At 54.9% G+C, this 25,175-nt stretch overlaps 1 protein-coding gene across 1 annotated transcript in view; it reads left to right on the forward strand.

Annotated features, from left to right (window-relative positions):
- Positions 1-24,072, forward strand: part of UBR4 (ubiquitin protein ligase E3 component n-recognin 4) — a 130,906-nt gene extending 106,834 nt beyond the window's left edge. Inside the window, exons 88-105 of the mRNA XM_077775556.1 lie at positions 391-588; positions 1,286-1,366; positions 3,508-3,595; positions 4,099-4,226; positions 5,237-5,344; positions 5,870-5,989; positions 6,750-6,940; positions 7,375-7,548; positions 7,921-8,020; positions 10,257-10,475; positions 11,405-11,518; positions 12,665-12,807; positions 13,253-13,378; positions 14,641-14,835; positions 17,636-17,860; positions 20,923-21,013; positions 21,667-21,829; positions 23,693-24,072. Coding sequence (XP_077631682.1) covers positions 391-588; positions 1,286-1,366; positions 3,508-3,595; positions 4,099-4,226; positions 5,237-5,344; positions 5,870-5,989; positions 6,750-6,940; positions 7,375-7,548; positions 7,921-8,020; positions 10,257-10,475; positions 11,405-11,518; positions 12,665-12,807; positions 13,253-13,378; positions 14,641-14,835; positions 17,636-17,860; positions 20,923-21,013; positions 21,667-21,829; positions 23,693-23,757 — 2,529 coding nt within the window. The 3' untranslated portion in view covers positions 23,758-24,072. The remainder of the gene's footprint in view (positions 1-390; positions 589-1,285; positions 1,367-3,507; positions 3,596-4,098; positions 4,227-5,236; positions 5,345-5,869; positions 5,990-6,749; positions 6,941-7,374; positions 7,549-7,920; positions 8,021-10,256; positions 10,476-11,404; positions 11,519-12,664; positions 12,808-13,252; positions 13,379-14,640; positions 14,836-17,635; positions 17,861-20,922; positions 21,014-21,666; positions 21,830-23,692) is intronic.
- The last annotated feature ends 1,103 nt before the right edge of the window (positions 24,073-25,175 follow it).

Raw genomic sequence — 25,175 nt, forward strand, 5'->3', positions numbered from 1 at the left:
CCTCAGCGACTGAGCCATCCAGCTCCACATTGGTTACCGTCACGTGAGGTGAGCAGGCTGAGGAAAGCCCCTTCCCTTATTCCAGTAATGCAGCTTCCGTACATCGCCCGTGTGCTTGTTTGGGTAGGCTTTCTCTCCCACTCCCACTTCTCTCCCACTCCACCCTGAGTTTCAGAGGAGAGGCTTGGTGGTGAAGGCTGTTTGAAGCGTATTTGGAATCACCTCTGTGTTTCTTGTCGTGTATGTCTTAAAATGTGTGAGGGACTGGATTTTCCCCCCCGAGTGTCCATAGAGCAGCGTGGCCTGGTCTCAATCTGAAAGGCCTCTGCCGACCCTCTGAGAGTATGTTTATGCCATCACTGCTGATGCGTCCTTGTCTCTGTCCTTTAGGAGGAGAATGAAGTCACTGAATTCTTTGTGACCCTGGAGAAGGACCCCCAACAAGAAGACTTCTTGCAAGGCAGGATGCCCGGGAACCCGTATAGCAGCAACGAGCCAGGCATTGGGCCACTTATGAGGGACATAAAGAACAAGATTTGCCAGGACTGTGACTTGGTGGCTCTTCTGGAGGACGACAGTGGGATGGAGGTAACGAGCTTAGGACGTTGCTGCCATGGTTAAGAGCACGGGCAGGGGTCACATCCGGGTTCCTCCCTACTTGGTAGCTGGTTAGCCTTGGGCAGGTAGCTTGCTTCCACTTCCTCATCTATAAATGGGGCCAGTGTTTCCCTGCCTGTCTCACCTGGTGTAATGACCTGTAAAGGGTTCTGCCCGACGTCTGGCACGCAGCAAGCCACGGTTTGTGGCTACTGCTTGTCACCAAGTACGATTTTATTGTTCCTGTTGCGCTGACAGAGGTTTCCTAGCGATTCCAAGTTAATTAAGCTCCTCAGTACTGACACGGGCCCCGGGCAGATTTCCGGACCTGACTGCTGCCTTCTGGCAAACAACCTCCAGGGTCTGGCCGTACCATCTGTGGGGTGAAAAGCATGTTGGATGAGACGGAGTAAATCGCTTTTTCTGGCACAACCTGACGGGATGCCCAGCAGGGGATTTTCACCTGGGATCCTTGGTTTGGCTCACGGGCGTTAGTAACCTCTGCAGTTGCATCCCAAGTTCTGTGTGTTGTGCGCACATGCGGTTTTTAGAGAGGGAGAGTCAAGAGGTCCGGGACGCAAAGTGATGAGTTATGAACTGCTGCCATCAAGTGCCCTTTGATCTTGAAATGCACTTGCCTTATAATTATTTGGAATAATAATTATTCCTCGTCTCCTCTTCTGTTCAGCTTCTAGTGAACAACAAGATCATCAGTTTGGATCTCCCTGTGGCCGAGGTTTACAAGAAGGTCTGGTGCACCACGAATGAGGTATGCAGCTGGTCTCCTCGGAGGTGGGGCCTCACTTTGCTGACTTGTGCACACTTGTAGCGGGAGGAGCTGCGGCCCACTGTCACTTACCCAGCCGGGCCTCCCTCTTCGTGGCTGGAGAGAAAACCAGTCGTCTTGTCCTCTTTTTGAGGCATCTGAGCAGAGGCGGGAGAGCTGCAGGAGAAGATGAGCGTTTCTGGCCGAGCGGCCGGCTAGGCAGCGCCGGAGGAGGCGTGCGATAGGGGGGGCCACGCACACTGTCTCGTACCCCCGTGTGCGGCACCTCTGGACCGAGACGAAGCCTCTGTTTTCAGGGGCCTGGCCCCTCAGAATGTCTCTGGCAGCGCTGTCCAGGAGCGGGCATAGTTTCTGTGTTACCAGTGGGGAGACTGGGACGCCAACGGGCAGCTTGTCCCTGAGATGGGGAGACGGGAGTAAAGGAAGCATGGCGCTCTGGTCCTTTGGCCACCTCAGTGCTGCTCGACCTCTCCCAAGGGTCTCAGATAATCTGCTTCCTCCTTCCTCCTCTTTTCCTCGCCTCTCTCCCCTGTCCCTTCCTTTCCTCCTCCTCCATTTCTTTCCTTTTCCTTCCCATCTTTTTATTACGTGAATCAAGTGAAGTAAGTGAACCAAGTAATTGAAGCACAGGAAACTAGTCAGCTTCTCTCTGACTTCTCTGGATGCTTCACTCTGGAAGCAGTGAACTCTGGATGTAAAAGGCCCGGATGTTTCTGCAGGGTTTCAGAAGTGAAATTGGTAGTGTTTGCTAGTACGTCTTGGCCTTCACTCTGTCACGTGGTTTTGCTCCTCTCCTTCCGGTTCTCCTACTGTGCCGGGAATCCCGCTCCGTGCGTACAGTTGCCGGTTGGCAGAGGGTCGCACAGGAGATTGCCCCATCAGTGCATCCCGTCGTTGACACTCGAGCAGCAGAACGGAATGATACAGATTCAATCTGAGAGGCACACAGAACACTACGGTCAAGCTTCTATGGCTGCCCTTGTAAATGGCGGTTTGGAACCAAAGAGCGTGCACGGGCCCCTCCCCTTTTGAACCCTGAGGCAGGGAGCAGGTAGAGAGAGAAGGTCACTTGCCCTGCGCGGTAATGCCTAGTCCACAGGCACATTTTTGACTCTGCCCTCTTTCCCCCTGATAAACATCTTGTCTCCTCAGCTACTGACTAGAGCCTGTTCTGGTTCCTGTGTCTCTTTCTGTCTCTGCCCTTGTTCTCTAGCTGTTCTCCTTCTTAGTTCCCATTGGGCTTCCGTAGCTGGGAACACTTCTGCAGCCTGGCCTTTCTGGCAAGTTCTCTCCCACAGGGGGTACTGTCCTAAAGCTGAGCAGGGGCTTAGAGGCATGCAGCTTGAGTTACTGTGGTACAGACTCGTCAACCTCATTTCATGCAGCGACTTCAGAGCCATGTTTCTTACGTCCAGAATGAAAATAATGTCGATGGTAGAATGCCTAACTTAGTATCCAGTATATAGTGACCTCTCAGGATCCTCCAATTGAGTAAAGTGCTCTAATCTTCTAATTTGTAGAAGGCTTAACTTCTAATCTTTCCATCAGGTTAGAGGTTTTTACTTGAATAACTTTGGAAGAACCCTTTTCTTGCTGGATTTATGTGAAGACCTCAGGATTGGCTTATGCTCTTGCTTTTGATTCCTGAGTCTTGAATTGAAGCTCTGATCTCAGTGATCTTATTTGTCCTGATTCTTTGAGTAGTGGTTCTCCCTGGTTAGAATTTGCGCTCCTGAAGGAAGCACGGGCCTGGAATTAGACTGCACCTGTCAGTGGATAACTTTGAAAAAGCTGCTTAACCCGGTGTAAGAGGTATATGACACACTTGATTAGCATAGAACTTAGCAAAGAGTAAAACACTCAATAAGTAATAGTGATTATGGTTGTTAACAGTTTCAATGAAATCAAATGAGATTGTGTTTGTAAAGCGCTTCACACAACTCCTGGCCTGTGGTGTCTATTACATAAAATAAACCTTTCTCCGATGGAAGTTGCAGCGCACTTGGGTTCTAGATGTTGTGGTTAAGGCCTTGGAGGGAAATACAAGAGCGAGGCCAGGAGTCACGTCCCTTGCATTTCCTGGGCCTGTTTACAAGCGCCTTTCTCCACCTGTCTCTGCTCAGGGAGAGCCCATGAGGATTGTTTACCGCATGCGGGGGCTGTTGGGTGATGCCACCGAGGAGTTTATCGAGTCCTTGGACTCCACCACAGGTAGGCCCTTCCCCCAGATACAGCTGCACATTGCCTGAGAGGTCTGGGGCCAGTGAGCGGTCCATGTCCTGGGATTTAGGGGTGTTCTGGACACACACTCTCCTGTGCCTCTGGTCAGGATTGATGGGAGATTCCTTCTCCGACTGAGAAAGAGTGCACATATCCATGGCCCAGTTCACACACCTCAGGGGTTTAAAACAAACAAAAAACCCTGGGGAAATAAAATGCAATTAGCAACAAACTTGGGTTCAGATTTATTTTTAGCTTAGCTTCCTCTGCACCCCCGATGGTGGTGGTGGTGCTTGTATTTTCACATATGTGAGTAAATAATTTTAATTGGTTTCAATCACGTACTTTAATATCAGGTATTGACCCCTTTCAGTGCTATGCTTTTATTGGAGATAAGGAAAAGGGAGCTAGCTGTCAGCCTGGAAGAGGATTATCTGTGTTATTTTCATCTGTATTTTCTCCTCCATTTCTGTTTGGCCTCCCTCCTCCCTCAGATGAAGAAGAGGATGAAGAAGAAGTGTATAAGATGGCTGGGGTCATGGCACAGTGTGGGGGCCTGGAGTGCATGCTGAACAGACTGGCAGGGATCAAAGACTTCAAGCAGGGACGCCACCTTCTAACTGTGAGTCGGGGCAGCAGGGTGGGGCCAGTCCTTTGTTTTGAGACAGGCCCCTGTGGAGAGAAGCTGGTGGCCACTGTGCCACGTAAGTCTACAGGGCAGCTTGGTGCCCCGGGCCAGTGCGGGCCAGGCAGCTCCCCCGAACTCTCGCTTCCCCAGGCACCCCCTCCACCCCCACTCGCCTGTTCCCTGGCTCTCCCCGCAGCCGCAGGTGTGACAGCAGCCTCCCGCTGTGTCTCCAGTCACCTGTGGCCCCGGTGCCTGTCTTTCCCTACAAAACTGCGCTCGTCAGTTACTCTTATTATTGCTTTTAAAATTGATTGTGTAGGTAACCCTTTCGGGTTTTTTTGTAGGATTTGGTTTGGGCATTCATGCAGCTATCTCCTAAGGAGCAGAGGACCACACGTGTTACACTATTCATTATTTTCAGCTCCAGAGGATATGGGAACGTATGTTCCTGTATCTGTGTTCTAAACGATTGGTCTGTGTGGAGAATTAAAATTTCAAAAGCAGTTGAAAGGAATTAAAATTTTAAAAACGTAAAAAAAGGAAAACTATTTGTATCTTAATAAAAGAAACAAAACCACTTCTATCTTAACAAAAGAAAAGTAAGTAAACGACCTGCATGGTTCTGAGTTCCCACAGGCTGTGAGCTTCGGGATCTTTCTGGTTACATTCACCAGAGCCAGAGTTACTGATGGACTTGCCCTGAGACAGCAGCGCATCACCTGTCCCACCAGGACGGGCGTCACTGCCAGCGTTGAGGGAGCGTAGAGATGCACCGAGGCCGCATGGGCTGTCGCTGGGGCGCGTTGCTGTTAAAAATGCCAGCCTGCTCTGAGGGCTTCCCCGCCTTGTCGTGTCCCCTCAGGAGGCACTTTTCCTTACTGTTCCTGGTACTTCAGGAAGTGTGCCTGCTGGCGGTACAGGGCCGCTCTCAGAAATTTCCGTCTTGCTTGTCCCCACATCTCACACTCTCCGCCTCACGGGTTTTGACTGGCTTCTCTTACCAGGTGCTCCTGAAATTGTTCAGTTACTGTGTGAAGGTGAAAGTCAACCGACAGCAGCTGGTCAAGCTGGAAATGAACACCCTGAATGTCATGCTGGGGACCCTAAACCTGGTAAAAGGCGGGCAGGGGCTGAGGAAGATAGTGGGGGCCTCAGGGTTCTTTGGTGGGGGAGGGGCATCCGGGCTCAGGTGAGAAGGCTTTGTGGCCTTTTCAAACCCTTCCTCTGTCCGGCTGACTGGCCCCGAGGCACGGCTCATTCACACTGTCCCTTTTCCTGCTGGCGCCCCCTGTGCTGCTGCTAGGACACCCGAGACCTCCCTCGTCTGTTTCCTGAATCCCAAGTTTATAAAGCAGTACAGATTGCACAGCCTGGAGGAGTAATGCCCCCGGCCTCGGGGCAACCAAGATAGAGAACTGGGACATCATAGTTTCATTGTGTGCAAATGTCCACACACTTGCTCTCTCTCACCCCCCTGCTCCCACAAATGTCCACACACTTGCTCTGTCTCGCCTCCCTGCTCCCACATGCACAGATCTCTGGGAAGTAAGGCCATGGAGGATATTGGTGAGGAGCAGATCCTGGCAGCAACGAGCGGTTATGGCCTTCTCCCCAGACTGACTGGGTCTCCTCCACAGGCCCTGGTAGCTGAGCAAGAAAGCAAGGACAGTGGCGGTGCAGCTGTGGCCGAGCAAGTGCTTAGTATCATGGAGATCATTCTGGATGAATCCAACGCCGAGCCCCTGAGTGAGGACAAGGTGCGTGGGGCCGGTCTGTCCCTCTGCAGACACTGGGAGCACTTGTGGTCTCATTGCTGGCCGCAGGCTTGTTTGTGTCCAGCTGTGTCCAAAACTGGTTGAACCTGCTCAGGTCATAGAAATGACAAAGCAATGGTGACATGATGGCATTGAAGCCTGAAATCTATGGATTTGGAGGACACGAAGCTGCTAAGGATATTATTTCACTCAGAAGTGCTCATTAATGGAATCCTAGCATGTTCCAGCCCATAAACAGGGGTCTTAGCCCAGACCCTCAATCCCGGGTTGAGCACACTCCCACCTCAGAGAAGTTAGGTGGACTGTTCAGTGTTACATAGTTGGCTGCTTGCAGAATCAGGCTGAGGACCCGGGTCTGCCAACTCTCAGTTCAGTTTCTTTCCGCCCGGTATGCCCTTGCCTTCCCCTGTCTCCCCACCACCCCCAGTCCCCATTGTACCCCCTGTCCCCTCCGTCCCTCTTGTGCCCTTCTGTGGCTAGAGGTGTGACCAAGTGAGTAGCAGGCAGTCTGCCTTCCCTTGGGGCAGGGGAGATCGTGGTAGCATTTTTGACCACGTGAGACCATTAATAGAGCTGCACAGAAACGTAGAACTAGCGTCAAATGAAACTCATACGCAGAAAGTGCCAGGATAGTTTCTCTAGGGCTGCTTCTGAGGGAGGGGGGTGACATCTGGGGTTCAGATGTTGGCTGACGGAAGTCCTGACCCTGTCACGGGGCCTTCCATCCTCCTCCCCACCGCAGGGCAACCTCCTCCTGACGGGCGACAAGGATCAGCTTGTGATGCTCCTGGACCAGATCAACAGCACGTTTGTTCGCTCCAACCCGAGCGTGCTCCAGGGTCTGCTTCGCATCATCCCGTACCTTTCCTTTGGTGAGGTGGAGAAGATGCAGATCTTGGTGGAGCGCTTCAAGCCGTACTGCAGCTTTGACAAGTACGTGCTTGCGTCTCGGCTGCATGCGGGTCCTCCCCGACGCCCGAACTCGTTCTGTGAGGGTAGGGAAGACTCCCCTGAAGTTCTGTTAGGCTCGTGTGTGCCTGTCTGGCCCTCCAGCGGTGCATTGTTACTGGAGGCTCAGTATATTGCTAAGTTGGCTAGGCAGGGGCGGCCCAGAGGCTGGTGACACGGGACAGAGGTGTGAAGGTGTGACGGGATGGAGAGAGTCCTGTGTGCAAAGCATGAAAACGCAAGAGAACGTTGGGAGTTTGCGGGACGTGGCAGGAGAGGGGGAGCAGCAGGAACCAGGTCAGCAGGGCCCTCGTGTCACACGTGACCCCAGAGACTGTGGAAGATTGTTGACCATGAGAAGGACGCGAGGCACGTTTGTCATTCCCCTTCACCCCCTGAGGCCCTGCTGTCTCCTGCAGGTATGACGAAGACCACAGCGGCGACGATAAGGTCTTCCTGGACTGCTTCTGTAAGATCGCGGCCGGCATCAAGAACAGCAGCAACGGGCATCAGCTGAAGGACCTGATCCTCCAGAAGGGAATCACGCAGAGCGCGCTGGACTACATGAAGAAGCACATTCCCAGTGCCAAGAAGTAAGAGGCGGCTCCGTCAGAGTGGCTGCTTTCCTTCCCTCATCTGGTTCCTTTTCTCCTTCCTCATTGTGGCTGAGAGCTTTACATATCCCCCTTTGGCCCTGCTCGGAGTCACCTCCCTCTTCTGGAAACTGCCAGGGTGACCCCTCCACTGCCACACAGCCCTTTGGGGCCGGGGAACAGGTGGCAGCATGTGGGTTTCTGGAATGCTCAATTTTGTCTGGCTGCCTGGCTGAGCAAGGTGATCCTCTGGGGTCCTTGATGGCCCTCTTGACGAATCGCATTGAAACAAGCCAGAATAGATCAACCGCTGGTTTCCAGAGAGGCTTTGCTCCTCCGGCCTCTGCTAAGCTGCCTTTTTTTCCTTTGCAGTCTGGATGCTGACATCTGGAAAAAGTTCTTATCTCGCCCAGCCCTGCCGTTTATCTTGAGGCTTCTCCGGGGGCTGGCTGTCCAGCACCCTGCCACGCAGGTGAGTGAGTAGCCAGCCGCCTGCGGGCCTTCATTTTAGAGGCAGGACATGTGTGGCGAAGGCGACACTCTCTTCTCATCTGCCGTGCCTGAAGGAAGGTGACGACCTCGATTAGCCTCAGGATGTGACTTCCTCTGGCATGGAAGACCCCCCGCATATGGGAGACTCCGAGCTTATCTGGTTCAGCTCTGTGTGTAGAGAGGAGTGAGGCTTACACGTGATCCCAGCATTCATCTCCTTCTTACGTGGAGCTTTGTTTTCTCATGGGTCTGCAGAGTGGCAGTCGAACCGAGGGTGTGGCTGGCCACAGTTTAACAGTTCTGATTTCTGGCCATAGCCATTTGGGTCTCAGGATATTTTTAGTGCTGTCGCTGCCATGTTCTGTTCTGATTCAGGCAGCTGGAAACTTTGTTCTCCAAGAGTCCCACCTTTCCAGTCTGCTGCTCATCCCTGATCCCCGCGCTGGGCTCTGTTATCCTCACAAATCCTGACTGGCCCAGACAGGTGGCCAGGCGGGAGTTTTTCTAAGTTAAACTTTTCATTTTGAGGTAATTGTAGGTTTACCTGCAGTTGTTAAGAAATAATACAGAGAAATCCTACAGACCCATTTCTCAACAGTGACCTTTTACAAAACCGTCTAGAGTATTACGGTCAGGAGGTTGACACTGATGGAGTCAGGATTCAGGAGAAGTTTATCGTCTCCAGGATCCCTCCTGTTGCCGTTTGATAGCTGTGTGCACCTCCCCACTAACCACCAGCCACCACTGCGCTCTCCATGGCTATAGTTTTGTTACTTCCTGAGTGTTCTATAAATGGCTTCAGACAGCGTGTAACCTTTCAGGGTTGGCTTTTTTCACTCGGCATAATTTTGGGGGGAATTCATCCAGGTTGTGGGTATCGATAGTGTGTTCCTTTTCATTGCTCGGTGGTGTTCGTGGTGTGGGTTCCTGAGGCCGCCCATCATTCATCCGTTAAAGAACATCTGGTCTGTTTCCTGTATTTNGTCGGTTGCCGATGGCGGGTGAGGAAGCTGGATGAGTCAAGAACTCTGTTGTTTCTGGGTTGGGTGACAGGTGAGTGGTGGTGGCATTGAAGGGACAAAGAACCCAGAAGGTTTGAAGTAAGGTGCGGCTGAGGCGTTCTGTCAGGCTACCGTGTGCGTCTGCTCGCCCGGTTAGAGTGTGACCTTCGGGGGGGCCAGGTCTCTGTCCCCCTGGCACATAAAGCACTGCCTCACATGGATGCACGCAGGTGCACAGCTCACACCCAGCGTGGGGAGGTCAGGTGCCTGTGCGGTAGTTTACTGGGCAGTCACACTGTGGACTCAGCAACCAGGAGCATGAGACGTGAGCCAACCTGTCGTTTTGCTGATGTGCAAGTTTGAGGCATACCTGCTCTGAGCACAGGTATACGAGCCTGCGGGTGATCTGGGTTGAGTGCTGAGCTTTCGCATTGCAGGTTGGTTCTGTTGTTTTCCATGTATGGTTAAACCCATACAGTAGCGCTGGGCTTTAATGCACGCATGCTGGGGGAGGGGGGCTTGGGGTGGGGCCGTGCTCCTTCTCGGCTCCCCTGGACGGCCTTGTGGGGTTGGCCCCGCCTGTGTGTCGTGTTCTCCCACCTGCGTCGTCGGCGCCGTGTTGTTGTGCAGCGAGTGCTGGCCTTCTCAAGCACGGGGGCTGCTTGGTACTGTCTGTTTTCTCATCCACTCCTACTCGGAGTCACACCTCTACTGTACCAGACTCGGTTGAGGAAATGCTGGGCTCCCAGGTGTGGTGGACACGGGGCTTCTGGAGGAAGAACTGAGCACAGTCCCTGTGAATGTCATGGCCTGCTCTGCTCTACGGTCAGAGTCCACAACCCAGGCCCCATCAGGTGCTGCTTCTCTGGGGCATCTTAACCGAGCCCCCTTCTCTTCCACGGTGCTGGGCGCTTTACATCCAATTATTTGTGACAAAATTTTAATCTTCACCGCAAGCCTGATATTATCGCCACTTTATAGGCCAGGGCACCGGAGCCAAAGAATGTAGTGCTTGATCTAAGGTCAGCGACAGGGCCAAACCCACTCCTGTTGGTCAAAATGTTTTGAAACACATGTTCAGAAGGTCTGATTGAACCTGAATAGATGACCTGAGATTGCGTGCATTCTGTTGAATTTTCTAAACCTGTCTGCTCCTGGAGAGCATGTGTATTCACGTTATTGGAAGCATATATTTCTCTGGTCTCTACTTGGTAGGTTCTGATTGGAACGGACTCCATCACGAACCTACATAAACTAGAGCAGGTGTCCAGCGATGAGGGCATTGGGACCCTGGCAGAGAACCTGCTAGAGGCATTGCGGGAACACCCTGATGTCAACAAGAAGATCGATGCCGCCCGCAGGGAGACCCGCGCGGAGAAGAAGCGCATGGCCATGGCAATGAGGCAGAAGGCTCTGGGTACCCTGGGCATGACGGTAAAGCCACACTCTGGGAGTCCCCACATTCTTGTCCACACGGTTGAGGAGGAGATAGCCATGCTTTGGGACAGAGCCGGGTTGGGGATGGCGAAGATGAAGGCTGGCGAGGAGGAGGAGGGAACTAGATGTGCCTTCATGACAACCCCTCGGGGTGACCGTTGTCCCACCACCCAGACGGGACTCCGAGGTTAAATGATGTAACGAGTTCACAGAAACTGTGACGACGGGATGATCACTTTGGCTCCTGCAGGATTTACTGCTCGCCAGGCACTGTGCTGAGTTACGCACCTTGCTTGTAAGGTTTTCTTTAAGCCCCGTGTGACTCAGTGAGGGTGATGTTACCATACCTTTTTTCTGGCTGAAGTAGCAGAGTCTGAGAAGCAAAGGGAATAGAGCAAGGCTCATGCTTAATAAGGGGTTGACAAGAGTTTGAACCCACGTCTGTTGGATATGAGGCCCTGTGCTCTCCTTGCCCTGTGTTGAAAGAAGCTAGCTCTAGGAGAGCCTTCTCCAACCAGCAGGCCGGGGTGTTAGCAGTCTAAAACGCCCATGGGAACCGTGAAGTGAATCCTAATGTGACAGCCCTTGGCAGCTGGGACTTGGGATTGCCGGCACAGAGAAAGGCAGCTTTTTTGGTGGCAGGTGGCAGCTAGCCAGGCTTCTAGCTGGATAGGATCCTTTGCTTCAGGGATTCCTGAAGGAAGAGAATAGCAGAAGAATCTGGGTCTCTACCCTCATTGGGAGCCACCAAAAGAGGTTTCCTTTCTTGTGTATTGTCCTTCTAGTGTCTATGGAAGGGCAGCCCTGTTCTGAGTATCCCCAAGCTAGGTTGGGTGTGTGTGTGTGTGTGTGTGTGTGTGTGTGTGTGTGTGTGTGTGTGTGTGTATAAATTCTCTTCTGACCTGTCACTTGGGTTTTCCCTACAGACAAACGAGAAGGGCCAGGTCGTGACCAAGACAGCACTCCTGAAGCAGATGGAGGAGCTAATTGAGGAGCCGGGTCTCACGTGCTGCATCTGCAGGGAGGGGTACAAGTTCCAGGTATCGTGCCCGGCCTGGGCCTGATGCGCAGCCTGGCCCCTCGCTCCGGTGGCGTCCTTCTCCTGCAGGCCTTTTCACTCTTAGATGGGCCGAGGTTGAGGCGTGTCTCAGGGCCAGCTGCCTCTCTAAAGGGAGGAAGGCAGACTGATCATCACCACCACTACCGCCACCACCATCACCCCATCCCCACCACCACCACCACCACCACCACTACCATCATCATCACCTCTACCACCACCACCATCATCCTCATCATAATCATCATCACCAACACCACCACCATCATCCCCATCACCACCACCAACACCACCACCATCATCATCACCATCATCACCACCCCTATCACCACCGCCACCACCATCATCACCATCGCCATTATTACCACCACCATCATCCTCACTATCACCATCACCACCCATTGGATTCTTTCTATATGCCAGTCCTGGTGACCAGGGCTTTATGTAAACTGAGTAATTCTGTTGTTGAATCTATAAAACCCCACTTCATGGATGGGAAAACAAGGGTCACGTGGCAGAGCCAGAATGGTAGCCCGTGTGTCTCTGACTCCAGGCCTGGGGCTTGTAGAAGGACACCATGCTGCTCCTAAGCAGGGTCCCTGGGGAGAAGATCAGAACCTCTACCAAACTGGAATTATGACTGGCAGGAACAGAGCAGCACATGACCCACTTGTTCCCCTAAAGGCCTACAAGACGCCCTCTTCCCTCCAGCTTGAACGTCCTGCTAGCGTCCGTGCCACTGAAGGGCCACAAGCCTTGTAGGTCCTGCTGTGGCCTAGGCTGCTTGAGAAGTTGTATATAGCAGGTGACTTACCCGGGAGGCAGTTACTCTTTCCTTTCAGATAAATGAAGCAAAAAGGAAAGACAGTCAGTTTAGGCTACGTGTCCGTCTTTCCATCTCCACAGCATCTGCTGTATTTTTGTTGTTGCCCACATTGCCCATCTCACTGGGACTGTGCCCAGCCGAGTGCTTAACCAAGAGACTGACGTGCTCACCATCACCCCCTCCCCGAGCGCCTTCCTTCCTGTAAGGGGAGGCCCTCAGCTCCCCTCTCCTCTGCTTCACCTTCTCCCAGAGCCTGCCTTGGCGTTTGCCTCACCTCTCCTCCTTTCCACGGTGTCTTTGCAGCCCACGAAAGTCCTGGGCATTTATACCTTCACCAAGCGGGTAGCCTTGGAAGAGATGGAGAATAAGCCCCGGAAGCAGCAGGGCTACAGCACCGTGTCCCACTTCAACATCGTGCACTACGACTGCCACCTGGCTGCCGTCAGGTAGGCCCAGGCTCCTGTGCAGTGGCTACTCAGTAGCCTCCTTCCTCATGTGCTTCGGCCCAGGCCTGTGTCACTGCAGAGGACTGAGCAGCTTGCCCAAGGCCCTGTGCTGGGAGGGGGTAGGATGCCGACCCTGGAGTTTTCGTCTGCGGGGAGTAGGGTGTCTTCCCTCAGACCACCCAGGCCCAAGAGCCATTTGTGCCATGTAATTAGGAAATCCACTTGGCGTTTGGCCTACGGCTGGAGAAAGCAACCTTGCTTACCTGAAACAGCAGAGCTGGCATTTACCAAATTATGACACAAAGGGCTAATTCTCTCTGGACTCAGGTGCACGGGCTAACTTCTTCCCTAGTGCTAGCAGACCCTGCTCCGCCCCTCCCGCCCAGGTGCCTGGTTACCAGATCCGTTCCGGCGGTCACTCGTCCCTGCTCTTCTCCCAATCCAGGCTGGCTCGTGGCCGGGAAGAGTGGGAAAGCGCAGCCCTTCAGAATGCCAACACCAAGTGCAATGGGCTCCTTCCGGTCTGGGGGCCCCACGTCCCCGAATCAGCTTTTGCCACCTGCTTGGCAAGGTGAGTGTTGAGCAGTGTGCACGGTATAAAAGGGGGTTCCCAGGAGATGGGGAAAATCGGCGATCAGCTTGGCCCAAAGGCCTGTGACTGTCATTGAGAACCCTGGTCCCTTTCTTTGAGTGCTGGCAGGGAAGCTACTGCAACGGGAGGAACTCGGCTGTAAGAAATCAGCACCCTCAGCATCTGGTGCACCACATGGAATTTCCGGTTTTTTGCTACCCCTTCTCCCTTGCTGATCTCAGGACAAGAGACACAGCACCCTTTGCCCTCTAAGCCACAGTTTCCCAGACTTCTCTTCTGCAGTGTGTGCCTCTGAGGCTTAAAGAATGAATATACCTCAGTGGCATGGGGAATATTGGGCTCCTTTCAAGCCTCCCTTGTCCTAAAATCCAGAGTAGAGTCATTAAGGCATGGAGGAGGGCCTTGCTCTTGCTGATGCTTCAGGGAATGAATGCCCCACCCCGAGTCCTGTTGTAAGGCTGGGGGATGGCAGTGATCATGGTGGGCAACGTATTGAGATGCTTACCATGTGCTGTTATTATACACATTCCCCGGTTGAGGAAATTGAGGCACAGAGAGGTTGAGTAAATTATCTGAGGTCACGTGGACTGGGCCCAGGCTGGTGGTAGCATATATTGACATAGAAGAATATCTTTCGAGGCCACCTGGGTGGCTCACTAGGTTAAGCATCCGACTCTTGATTGCAGCCCAGGTCATCATCTCATGGTTCATGGGATTGAGCCCTGTGCAGGGCCTGCTTGGGAGTCTCTCTCCATCTCTCTCTGCCCCTCCTGAACTTGCACACGCATGCATGCTCGGTCTCAAAATAAGTAAACTTTTTTTAAAATAAAAAAATACCTTTCATTTTGGAGGTTAAAAAATTTTATGGACAGATCACCTTGTGAGAATGAATACCTTCCAAGTTTCTTCTTCTAAAGTGTAGTGGGTTTGGCCGTGATACGTTCTGTGACGTTTGTCTCTTAGGAAATAGGCCCCCAAAACTGGCAGCGTCTTCTCAAAGCTTGGAGAGCATCACATTCAGTCACAGCAGAAACTGGAATGCCGTCTGCTCTCGTTTTCCTGCGGGCCACAGTTCATGTCCTCGGCCGTCCCTGTCATTCCTCAATCTGCTTATGTGATGACCTTTATGGCCTCTGGGTCAGGCTGTGCTGAGAGGGCTGTGCCGAGGGGGCTCTGCCTTCCTGACTGGGCTTCCCCGGGGACCTTGCGTTGCTCACAGCGTTTGTTCTGCTTCCCCGCAGGCACAACACTTACCTCCAGGAATGCACGGGCCAGCGGGAGCCCACCTACCAGCTCAACATCCACGATATCAAGCTGCTCTTCCTGCGCTTTGCCATGGAGCAGTCGTTCAGCGCGGACACCGGCGGGGGCGGCCGGGAGAGCAACATCCACCTGATCCCGTACATTGTCCACACTGTGCTTTACGTCCTGAACACGTCAGTATCTCGCTCCCTGGCGGGCACCACCCGGCCAGCCCGCCCCATGCCCCTCTGCCCAACAAGGGGTCAGCATTCCCACGTCTGCCCGAGCTAGGTCCTAGCAGACGACTGGCCTCATCCTTTACTGAAGCCCGCGTGTTCATCCGTGGCTTTCTCAAGTCATGCAGAATATGGGGATTTCCTTTCCAGAACGGTTCCATCTCCCTCTGTGGGCAGCCAGGGCCTGTGTCCTTGGACTGATGCTCTGCCTAGAGGGGACCAGGAACAGGGAGAGGCCAGCCCACCAGAGAACCTCCTTAGCTTCCACTGCCATGTCGCCTCCACTAACCCTAGGACTTGGTACTGTGGGATGGGGGAGGCCATGACTCGGGGCCGCATTGTGTCACTGTCAAAGGGACACAGGGTGTCACAGGGGAAGGTTTCACAACCAGGGGCTGCGGCAGACCCAGAAACCAACCATTTTCATAAGTGGGAGACGGACCCGAATCCTGGTGTCCTCACCAGTAAGCAGTACTTCTGGCACACTGAGGGCTGGGGAGTGTCGAAGGCTGTCTGGGAGAGGCGGCTCCTAGCCAGCAGGAGAGTGGGTTTGTATTTTTATCTGCGTGTACTTTGTGGGGCAGTTAGGCTAGTAACTAAATGTGCGATTTTAAAGAAGCGTTTAGGGTAGAGAATAGTATTCATTCCAGCCCAGATGTTAAAAGAAGATTAGAAGATTTAATATACTTTGGCTCTTGGTTTGAACAGGTTTGTACTGTTAGGCCCCCTTTTGCAATAAGAGTCTTCTACCTGCTTCGGGCAGGGAACTGGCCAGCTGTTGAAAGACTGGGTAGGGTCCGCCTAAGGCAGCTGTTCTCTGCCTTGGATCACAGGACAGCCTGTCTCTTCTCCTTTCTGGCCTTCTGTCTTCACCAGTGTTGTTTTCTCCCTCCCTCCCATTTCCTGGTGAGATAGAGGGCTGACCGCCAGAGCGCAGGTCTCATTGTTAACAAGATGCACGGGCAGGTCCCTGTCCGGGCGTGACATCATCTGTTAGACTGTGCAGACTGTTGGACACCCACATCATTGGCAGCACAGATGTTCTCACTTTCCGGGTCACGGCAGGCCCAAGCAGTGCTAATTGCCGGGGTTTGTGGGGCCTTTGACAGAGCCCTTGGCTCTGCAGAGACCTGCCCCTTGGCAGCTGTGCGGCAGGGCGGGCTGCCCTCTCTCCGGGGGGGGGTGACACAGCCCCAGAGAGGCTGCGTGACCCGCCCGGCCGAAGAGCCAGTGGCCGGAGGTGTCTGCGTTTGTCAGGGGCCAGCTGCTGGTAACTCAGGCTTGAGTCCTTTGGCCAGGGTGGGCGTTGGCTATGTCACAGGTGTCTTGGTCAGTTAAAGGCTGACCTGGAAGCTTCACCAAAGAAGCACTGTTACTCAGCTGTAAACTGCCCCCTCTAGTTTCTGGCTTCACCTTGATGCGATCCTGGTCACATTGGTGTATACAGGCAAGTAGGTCACACCGTGAGCTGGAGCAGAGTTGGGCAGGTCCTACGGAGGCAGAAAGCTTCTGACTCCCAGTTCTGGAAAGTCTAGTCGAGTATGTCCATCTGTGCCATCCTCGTCTGTTCTCAAGGAGCAGAAGGAAGCAGGGTGTCTTTGTACACGGCCCCCTTCTGCTTTGCCACAGTCCGGTGTCTGCCAGCACCATCTGTAAGCCTGGTGACTCACACCGTCAGGGCTCCTGGGGTTGTGTTTTGTTTCTTCTTCCCCCCCGCCCCCCAGGATAAAGACAGGGTCCTAGGCGCTCTTGGCATGAGAGTACTGTCCAGGTTATAGGGTCAGGGGTATGCGGTCAAGAAGGCCTCCAGTGGGGTCCCTGTGCCGCCCCGGGGCCGCTCGCCGAACCACTGTGGTGTCGGCAAGGCCCTTCGCATGGATCGAGAACACAGAGGGCCAGCTAGGCATCCAGACTGCCAGGGTTCACAGCCCCATTCTTCCGTTCCCCGGTATGTGACTGTGGGCAAGAGAGCCACCTTCCCTGCAAATCCGTTGTCTCTGTTGTGTTCTTTGTGAAACCAGCGTGGATCCAGTACTGGTGTCCTAGGGCTGTTGTCAGGATTAGGTGACACGATCCCGTCAAGCTCCCAGAGCAGTGCCTGGAAGTAAAGTTTGGGACCGTATACCTGCAGTTCAGGCAGGAGGGAGAACAGGAAGCAGTGCTTGCCCAGAAGCAGCTGTTGGAATGAAGGAGGGGACACAGACATGGAAGGAAACCATGAAACACAGAGGGCGCGGTCGGGGTGCCGGCGCACCTGGCCGAGCTCTGGGGACTGTGTGTGGCAAGCGGGAGCACGGGCTGGGTCGCAGACTCAGGTTCTGGACACACATGGGCTCCCTCACTGCAAGTACTGACTTGCTGGCGTGGGGAAGGTCACTTCACTTCTGTAGGCTTCAGATACCACATAAGAAGGTGCTGGCTGTCCCCTTCCAGAGTTGTTCGGTCACTTTGTTGGTGGAGTGTTTGTGAACGTGCCCGCCATATGCAGGGGGCTCCAGAGCTAGTAGTTGTTTGGAATTGTGTCAGAGCTGAGCTGGGGGTTGGTGGGGGCAAGGAGAGTGCTACCAAGTAGGGCTTGGAAGGGAGGAAGCAGCCCTTGAAGAGGGGGTAGAAGGGTTACTTAAGAGTGGGTGGCCATGTTCCGTGATCCAGGCGTTCAAAAAGCTTAAAAGAAGATGACAGGTTGATCAAACCTCCTCTCCTCTTGCTGTTGGTACCCTGCTTCTCCCCTGATTTCATTGTGTTCCTTTTGTTCCAGAACCCGAGCAACTTCCCGAGAGGAAAAGAACCTCCAGGGCTTCCTGGAACAGCCCAAGGAGAAGTGGGTGGAGAGTGCCTTTGAAGTGGACGGGCCCCACTATTTCACAGTCCTGGCCCTCCACATCCTGCCCCCCGAGAAGTGGAGAGCCACGCGCGTAGAAATCCTGCGGAGGCTGCTGGTGACCTCTCAGGCCCGGGCAGTGGCTCCAGGGGGAGCCACCAGGTCAGTCTCTGCCTCGGGAGGTCCTGTGTTCTGGGCTGCCTGGATTCCGTACTCCCCGCTGTGTGGAAAAGCTGCTTTGCAGCACGTGTGCCAAGTAAGGGCCTGCTCATTTGATTTGGTAATCGGCCCTGTCCCTTCTCAGTCTGTCGTGCCAAGAGCCTAGGCCCAGTGGCCGGTAGGTGCCTGGCCACCTATGGGTCTCGTGTTCAGCCTCTGGAAAGTTGGAGCGAGGCTTGGATCAGGTTTCAGAGGAGCAGCCGGCCAGGCACGGGGGGAGGCTACTTTTGAGGAGGATGCAGGCTGGCAGGGAGCTCCTGGAGGTGACCACGTTTTCCCAGGCTGGCCTGGCCGCAAACTGGGAAGCTTCTGCATGGCCACACAGGGGACTTTCCCCTCGGATCATGAAAAGCTTATCATCTTTCCCTGGTGACATTCCTGTCCTGTTTGCCCCACGTTCTACGAGCCTTTCTTCTTTTTCTCCTGTTTGTGTGGACACGTCCCAAAGAAGGAACGACCTTTCAGGGAGGAAGCGTCTTTGTTCTCATGACCTTGTGCTGTGATTTGGGTCAGATGAGAAGAACCGCTGTAAACAGCAAGAAGCCCTTTGAGATGACCACGGGGTTGCCACACGCTGAATGGACACCATGGGCACTGCCGTTGGCTCTTGGTGGCCCATGACTGTCTGCCTCCCCGGGCTCGAGTAGGGTGTAGGTGTGTCAGCCTGCCTCTGGCGCCCCAGGGAAATCTGCTTCCCTTCCAGAAGATCTGTCCTTGTGTGTCTCCTCTTGCTAGGATCCGAGGGAATGTTTCCACATGTGCGGCTTTCAGGCCCCTGATGATGACAGAGCAAATGGGCACAGCCACGTGCCTGGGTCGGCACCTGGTTCCTTTGATCTCCACCGGCCCGGGTTTACCTGGGTTGCCAGTCAAAGGCCCCTCCCCCCTCAGAGAGACTAGGTCAGAGCTCGGCTGTTACGTCCGGCTGGTACCAACAGGAGGGGGCGAGCCTTGTTCAAGTCCCCACCCAACCCCTGGCCCCTTTCAGACGTATCACTTCCTGGTGTTTCCCAGAGCCCTAGCCGCCAGGAGTCAGAAGCTCGAGCTGGAAGATAGTGGGTTGCGGGTAAGCCAGGCTCAGCCTGTACCCGTACCACAGAGCGTGGTGGTCTGCTGGGCACTGGCCCTTGGTGGCAGCTGTGAAATCTGAACCCACGGGGGCCGTTTTGCTTTCAGTCAGGAGACTGGAACTCTCTGCTGTCCCAGGCAGTTGAGGAAAAGCCTTTCTGTTCATGGCTCACTTAGGAAACCCAGTGTGAGCTTCTCACAGGTTACCATTTTCTCTGTGGCAGTTTACTCACCTTTATTAATTAGCCCTAAATAATTAAGTTGGGCAGGTCACTCTATTCCTGCTTACCAAAGCACAGCAGCCACCAAGTCTGGTGTGGGGTGGAGGCCCGAGTGGGCGCCCCTGAGACGGGCTGGCAGAGGTGCCGGGCGTGAGCCCTGTATTGGGACACCCTCCCAGGAGAGACTGTGCCAGAGGGACACTCAGGGCGTCATTTTGGCGGCTGGGTGGTGTCCCTGGGAGCAAGCTGTGTCCTGAGTCCACGATGGGGTAGGAGGCAGTAGCCGATACAAAGACCTGGGAATCCACATGAGAGAAGTTGTTCTCTTGTGTGTGGTTTACGTTCAGGAAGAAAGGTTCCTCTGCCAGGAACTTGCAAGTCGTTAGGCCTGGGACTTAAGCTTCATCTGGTGCCCTGTGGGCAGCTGGCAGAGTCACAGACAAGGGGGTGGCGCCCTTGCCCCCAGGCCAGCCTAGCGGCAGACCTCGTTGTGGGCCGCGGAGTCCGCACGCAGAGCAGGTGGGAGAGAGCAGGTGCTCTGGAGGGTGTGGGGGTGCAGGGAGGGAACGGGAAGAACATTGTAGCAAACAGAATTGTCAGACTTCGTTTTGTTAATGAATTTACTTTTATCGAGTGTATGTGTGGACATCCCATCCCAGGCCCTGCGGTTCCTTCTCGTAAGGCCCATACAGGAAGATCTCACTTTATGATTCTTACCTACGCACACCCACTTTAATACTAAGTTTTAGTCCCCTTAGTTACGGGCTTTGTCCCAGTATGTTTTAGACAGAGTTTTTGTGACAAGGGTTCATCCAGCCTTTATTTACTGCACACGTGGAGGCAGTTTGCAAACAAGACCTCAGGTAGATCTCCGATGGTAGAAACTGAATCCTGTACCACCAGCATTCACTCCCTGAGCAGAGGGGCATCTGGTCTCTGTATTTCATGGTGGCTTTACCACCATGATCTAGTGTCCCCGCTCCTCACGCCAGGAGCATCTGCTGAAAGGGCAGAGGACGGTGTCCCAGCCCGCCCCCGTCGTTCCAAGGGCCTGCCAGCCTTTAATCCTGGACTGAATCATTAGGTTGGGTAAAGCTGGGCCTGGGCAGAGCCCAGGGCCGTGGCGGCGGCTCTGGGATTACCCCAGGACTTTGAAGGTGGCGCTTGCGTCCTCCGTCCTGGAGATTACTATTGCTCAGTGCAGGTCAGCCACCAGCTCACTGTTTTTTAGCACAGCTCGTGCTTGACATCCGTGGGTTTGGTTGGATTAGTCTGCTGACTGTATTTGTGAAAATGCCCCTACCAGGAATGTCAAGGCTGAAATAGAACCCTGTTTCCCCCTTCATGTATGAGGTCCTGGCAAGTCCGAGAGCGTGCGTAGGGCTGAACGCAAGACACACGGGCCTCCCTGGCATCTGTTCATGGCAGGGGCCCCTGGTTGCCATGTTGCACCTGATGTTCCCCTGATTCTGATTCACTGTAGTCTGGAAGAGAGTCAGTGCTAAGGATGAGTTTCCCAGGGATCATTGTAGTGAGTAAACCCCTGGGTCCAGGCTTCAGAAATTCTTGCCCACAGCCGAGAAGATAGGCAGGTGACTGGCATGGAGTGGTGCGTGGATGACTGGATTCTTGACTTGCTCCCATCGTGCTCTGGTCTGTCCTCGTGTGGATCATTCCAGGGTCTTCACGGACACGCAATTTGATTTTCTGTTCCAGGCTGACCGACAAGGCGGTGAAGGACTATTCTGCTTATCGCTCTTCCCTTCTCTTTTGGGCCCTCGTCGATCTCATTTACAACATGTTTAAGGTAGGGAGGCCGTCGGAAGCTCAACTGGCTTCTGCGAGGGTGTGGGATTTCTGTGCTGCTCAGCAGCAGGGTTGCTGCTCCCCTCTGGCCTCTGCCTCTCCTGCGGGAGGGATCTCCACTCTCTCTTGGACCCTTTGCCTGGGATGCTCATTTGTAGCCCGGACCGCTCCTGTCAGCCGGTCTCAGGCCTGCTGCAGACTCCCCTCCCTGGGCAGACCTTCCCTCCTGAGTCACCCTGTTTGCCCTTGTCCCCTCTGTTTGGGTAAACTCCGTTGCCTTGTGTGAGTGTGACTTACTCCGGCCCAGCTTCCAGTGGGGACACTGCTCTCTGCCTTGAGAGAGTCTGAGGGTTTGGGGGTGGCTCCTGGAACAGTCTGAATGAAGCACAGCGAGCTTCCCTTTTCCTGGGGCGATGCAGCCGTGACACGTGCAGGAGCCGTCTCCACTGGTAGCTTGCAGGTCGAATGACTCGGCGCATAATAAAGGGGCCGCAGGAGGAATGACACGAGACTTTAATGTTCCTGGAAGCAAAACACGTCCTCCAGGGAAACTTTGATGTGAACGGGAGGGCTGCTTTTTGGCATCGAGAGGCCCGACTGACTCGAGGCATTAAGTAATCCATCCCCGGGCCTGTCTCCTGTCCCTTCTTGCAGAAGGTGCCTACCAGCAACACGGAGGGAGGCTGGTCCTGCTCTCTAGCGGAATACATCCGCCACAACGACATGCCCATCTACGAGGCTGCTGACAAAGCCCTGAAGACCTTCCAGGAGGAGTTCATGCCAGTGGAGACCTTCTCGGAGTTCCTCGATGCGGCTGGTTAGTGCCTGGGTTTTATCTTCCAAAGATCTTGTGCGGCAGAGCCCACGTCTGTCTCAGTGGGGCCGGTCTTAGCTTTCATCTTCACAGCAGGAGGAGGACAAGCAAGAACCAGCCCGTCAGTCACTGTCAAACGGCCTGGGAGAGAGCTGTGAACACCAGGCCGTTGGGACACATGGGGACTTCCCGCGTCCCACGCCCTGTGCTGCTCAGTGGGCGCACGGGTTTGGGGCAGGAACCGTGGTTACCCCCACTTCATAGGTGGGTAACTGAGGCCGTGAAGACTAGTTGGGCTTTCCAGTATCTGGAAAATTGGTAGAGCCTCAAAACAAAAAAAATTGAAAAACATGGGGCCCCTGGTAGCTCAGTCGGTTAAGTGTCCAGCTCTTGTCTCAGCTCAGGGCTGACCCTGTAATCAAGACCTGAGGGGGAAAGAAACAGGGAGAACCTTCTTCCTAGACCCCACCATCAGGAGAAAGCCTCCAGTGGCGGTTTCCCATCTGTCTTTGTCCTCGGGGAGCCACGCCCTTGGGTCTGTAGCGACGCCCCCAGAATTTGGCGCGAGGTCCCCGTGTGCTGGGCCTTCCGGCCTGACCATGAGGCCGAGCGCCATCACAGGCTGTCGTTGGCCCGTGCTGCCCCGCTGTCTGGCGGTCACACGTGGGCACCGCTCAGCTCAGTATCCTTGTTAACGTGCAGCCTCAGCGCTGTCTCAGAGCCACATGCCTTCCCGGGAGCTGGTGGCCTGCGTATTCGTGTCCTTGGTGCCACGCGTGGGGGAGTGTGTGAGCAGAGGCCATTGGTGGGGTCGGAGGAGTCTGAGCACAAGGGTGCTCAGAAGTGCACAAGGGTGGCAAGGAAGGGGTGGCAGGGGAGGGACGGTGCTCGCCTTGCTTCACGGCGCCCCACTCCCCCTGCAGCTGGCGGCAGCATCCCCGGCCTGAAGCAGGGGCGATCGAGGCCTGCTGGGCGGGGAGCCTCTGGCCTCACGCCGGGGTCTGGTTTTTATGGTGTGATTTTATTACTTTGTTTAGACTGGTAGAAAATTTCAGAACACCAGACACACCCTACTCAGATGCAAAGGCAAAAACACCTTCCAAAACCAACAGGGGATGATCGGTGCCAGCCTTTCCCCCGTTAGCGCGGACGCTGGGGAGAGGACTTCGGCGTGAATGTCGCCAGGCCTCGGGCCTAACAGCCCGGCGGCCGTTAACTGTGGGCCACGGAGCCCCTTCTGTGCGCTTGCACATTCACACGTGGCCTCGTTGAATACCTGCGGTGACCCAGCCAGGACTTGTTACTGTCCCCATTTGATGGTTGCGGAAACCGAGCTCTCGAGCTTTGGCAGCTCGGGGCCCTGGGACCAGTGGTTGGAACAAAGCCCAGCTGAGCCCTGGGCCCGGCTGCTCTGCTCGGTTCCCCGCGGCCCTCGGGGGCACTGCTGTTAGCTTTTCCTTGGCCCCAGCTTGTTCGAGACTGTGCTTCGTGCTGTGGACTCTCTCCCTCCAGAAGACCCCTCTGCTTTGCACCGAGTTTCCGCAGACTAAAGGCCCCTCCTGCGGTGGTCCGTGGACGTGGGTTAGAACCTCTGCCCTGGGGGGGTCATAGGGTCAGTCTCCACCACTTTAATACCTTTAAACAAACAGTGGCACCTGGTTCTGGAACACGACTGACTCCTCTTCCAGAAGGAGAGTGCTTGCTCGGTGACTATCTCCCTGTCATTGCCGGTGCGCCCAGGAGCAGCGTGTCGGAGCTCGTCGGGGCACACGGCGTTCTCTGCGCGGATGTGGCAGCCGTGACTCAGTGGGCTGGGGGCCGTGCACACCCGTGCCTAACCCACTCCCGCCTGCCCCTGTTTTCCAGGTCTGTTATCGGAGATCACTGATCCTGAGAGCTTCCTAAAGGACTTGTTGAACTCCATCCCCTGAACATCACATGGAAACTGCAGTTGGCAGAGATCGAAGCGAGCTTGCCTTCCATTCTCCGTGTTCTTCCCTCGTGTGCATCGATCCCCCCACGGGACGCGTGGCACCACTCCCCCTCCCATGTCTTCTCGGAGTGGCTTGGGGATTTTAGGCTTCCTGTTTTGTCTTGTGTGTGTGGTGCACTAGCTATGAAGTTGTCTGTAACCCAAGATGTGGAAAGGTCTGTGCGTACCTAGGAGCCACACGCTGTCCTGGCTGACTCCGCACGTGCGCGTGCATATCTTGACAAATAAACGAGTGACTGAGCACACACTGAAACAGGAGGTGTTTTCTGCTGTTTAAACCTGCCCGAGGGTCCCTGGCCAGATGCTGTCCTTGGCCATGTGGCCCTATCCAGCACGAGCGCAGAAAGACGGACGAGACAGAGTCAGTGTTCTTGTCAGTACCTAACGGAGCCCGTCCACTCCCGGCCCGTGAGCTGGGGCGGCACCTTTGATGAGTGTGAGCTTGGCCTGCCTTAGTTTTTCGGCCTCCCAGGCTGGAACCCAGAGACACTTGGAGCCGGTGACTGCAGTCCTCGGCTGGAGGCGGGCTCAGGGGAGTGAGGGCACTTGACCTTCCCACTAGCTGTGTGTCGGACACCCTACGGCGACTTTGCTTCAGGAGTGCCGTGCTAGGAGAGGGCCCGGGGCAGGCTTAGAACGAGAAAAATGAGTAGCTGCCCTTTGCTGACTTTGCTTCTGCTGGTGCAATTGTGTGTGAGTGTGTGTGTGTTTCTAGTCTTCCAGCAGCCCTCCAGGAGAGGGCTGCGAAGGGCATCCTTTGCCCAGGGCCGCCCCGCTGGTCGCCGCCAGAGCGCTGTCCTGCACCGCGCGGTGGCAGCCGCCTTGAGGGCCTTGAGACTCCCTTTCCTGTGTTCGTGGGCAGCGGCCCCGTTGCTAGTGAGGCGGCAACGTGGAGGAAGAGCTCGCTGACAGCCATCTCCCTCGGTCGCCTGCGGGCCGCTCTGCCGACGGCTGCCCTGAAGACGCCTCCTCTGTCTTGATGCCCAGCTGACGGGCTCGTTCCTCAGGCCGGACCGTTCGAGGTCCCCTTGGGCCCCTTTAGGAGACTTGCATGTCCCTCCCTCAGAGTCTCTGACCGGGTGGCCACAGGCGGGCAGGAGTGTCCTTCTCGGGGCTTCCAGAGAGAGAGGCGATTTGTTGTCAGAGCCCGGCTGGAGGTCCTGACAGGCGAGTGCGCGTGTGCGTCCATGTGCACAAGTGTGCGTCGGTGTTGGTGCTGGGCCGGGGGCTTCCTGGGGGGCTGACGGGCGCATCAGGCTCTCCCTCCTCCGCCTTTTGCGTCTCTACAGCATCACCTGGAAAATGGGAATATCGGCATCTGCAGGCAAGGACATTGTTAGGTGTATGTGGGCTGAT

This window comes from Crocuta crocuta, unplaced genomic scaffold (genome assembly GCF_008692635.1).
Source record: "Crocuta crocuta isolate KB4526 unplaced genomic scaffold, BGI_CrCroc_1.0 scaffold127, whole genome shotgun sequence".
NCBI lineage: Eukaryota > Metazoa > Chordata > Mammalia > Carnivora > Hyaenidae > Crocuta > Crocuta crocuta.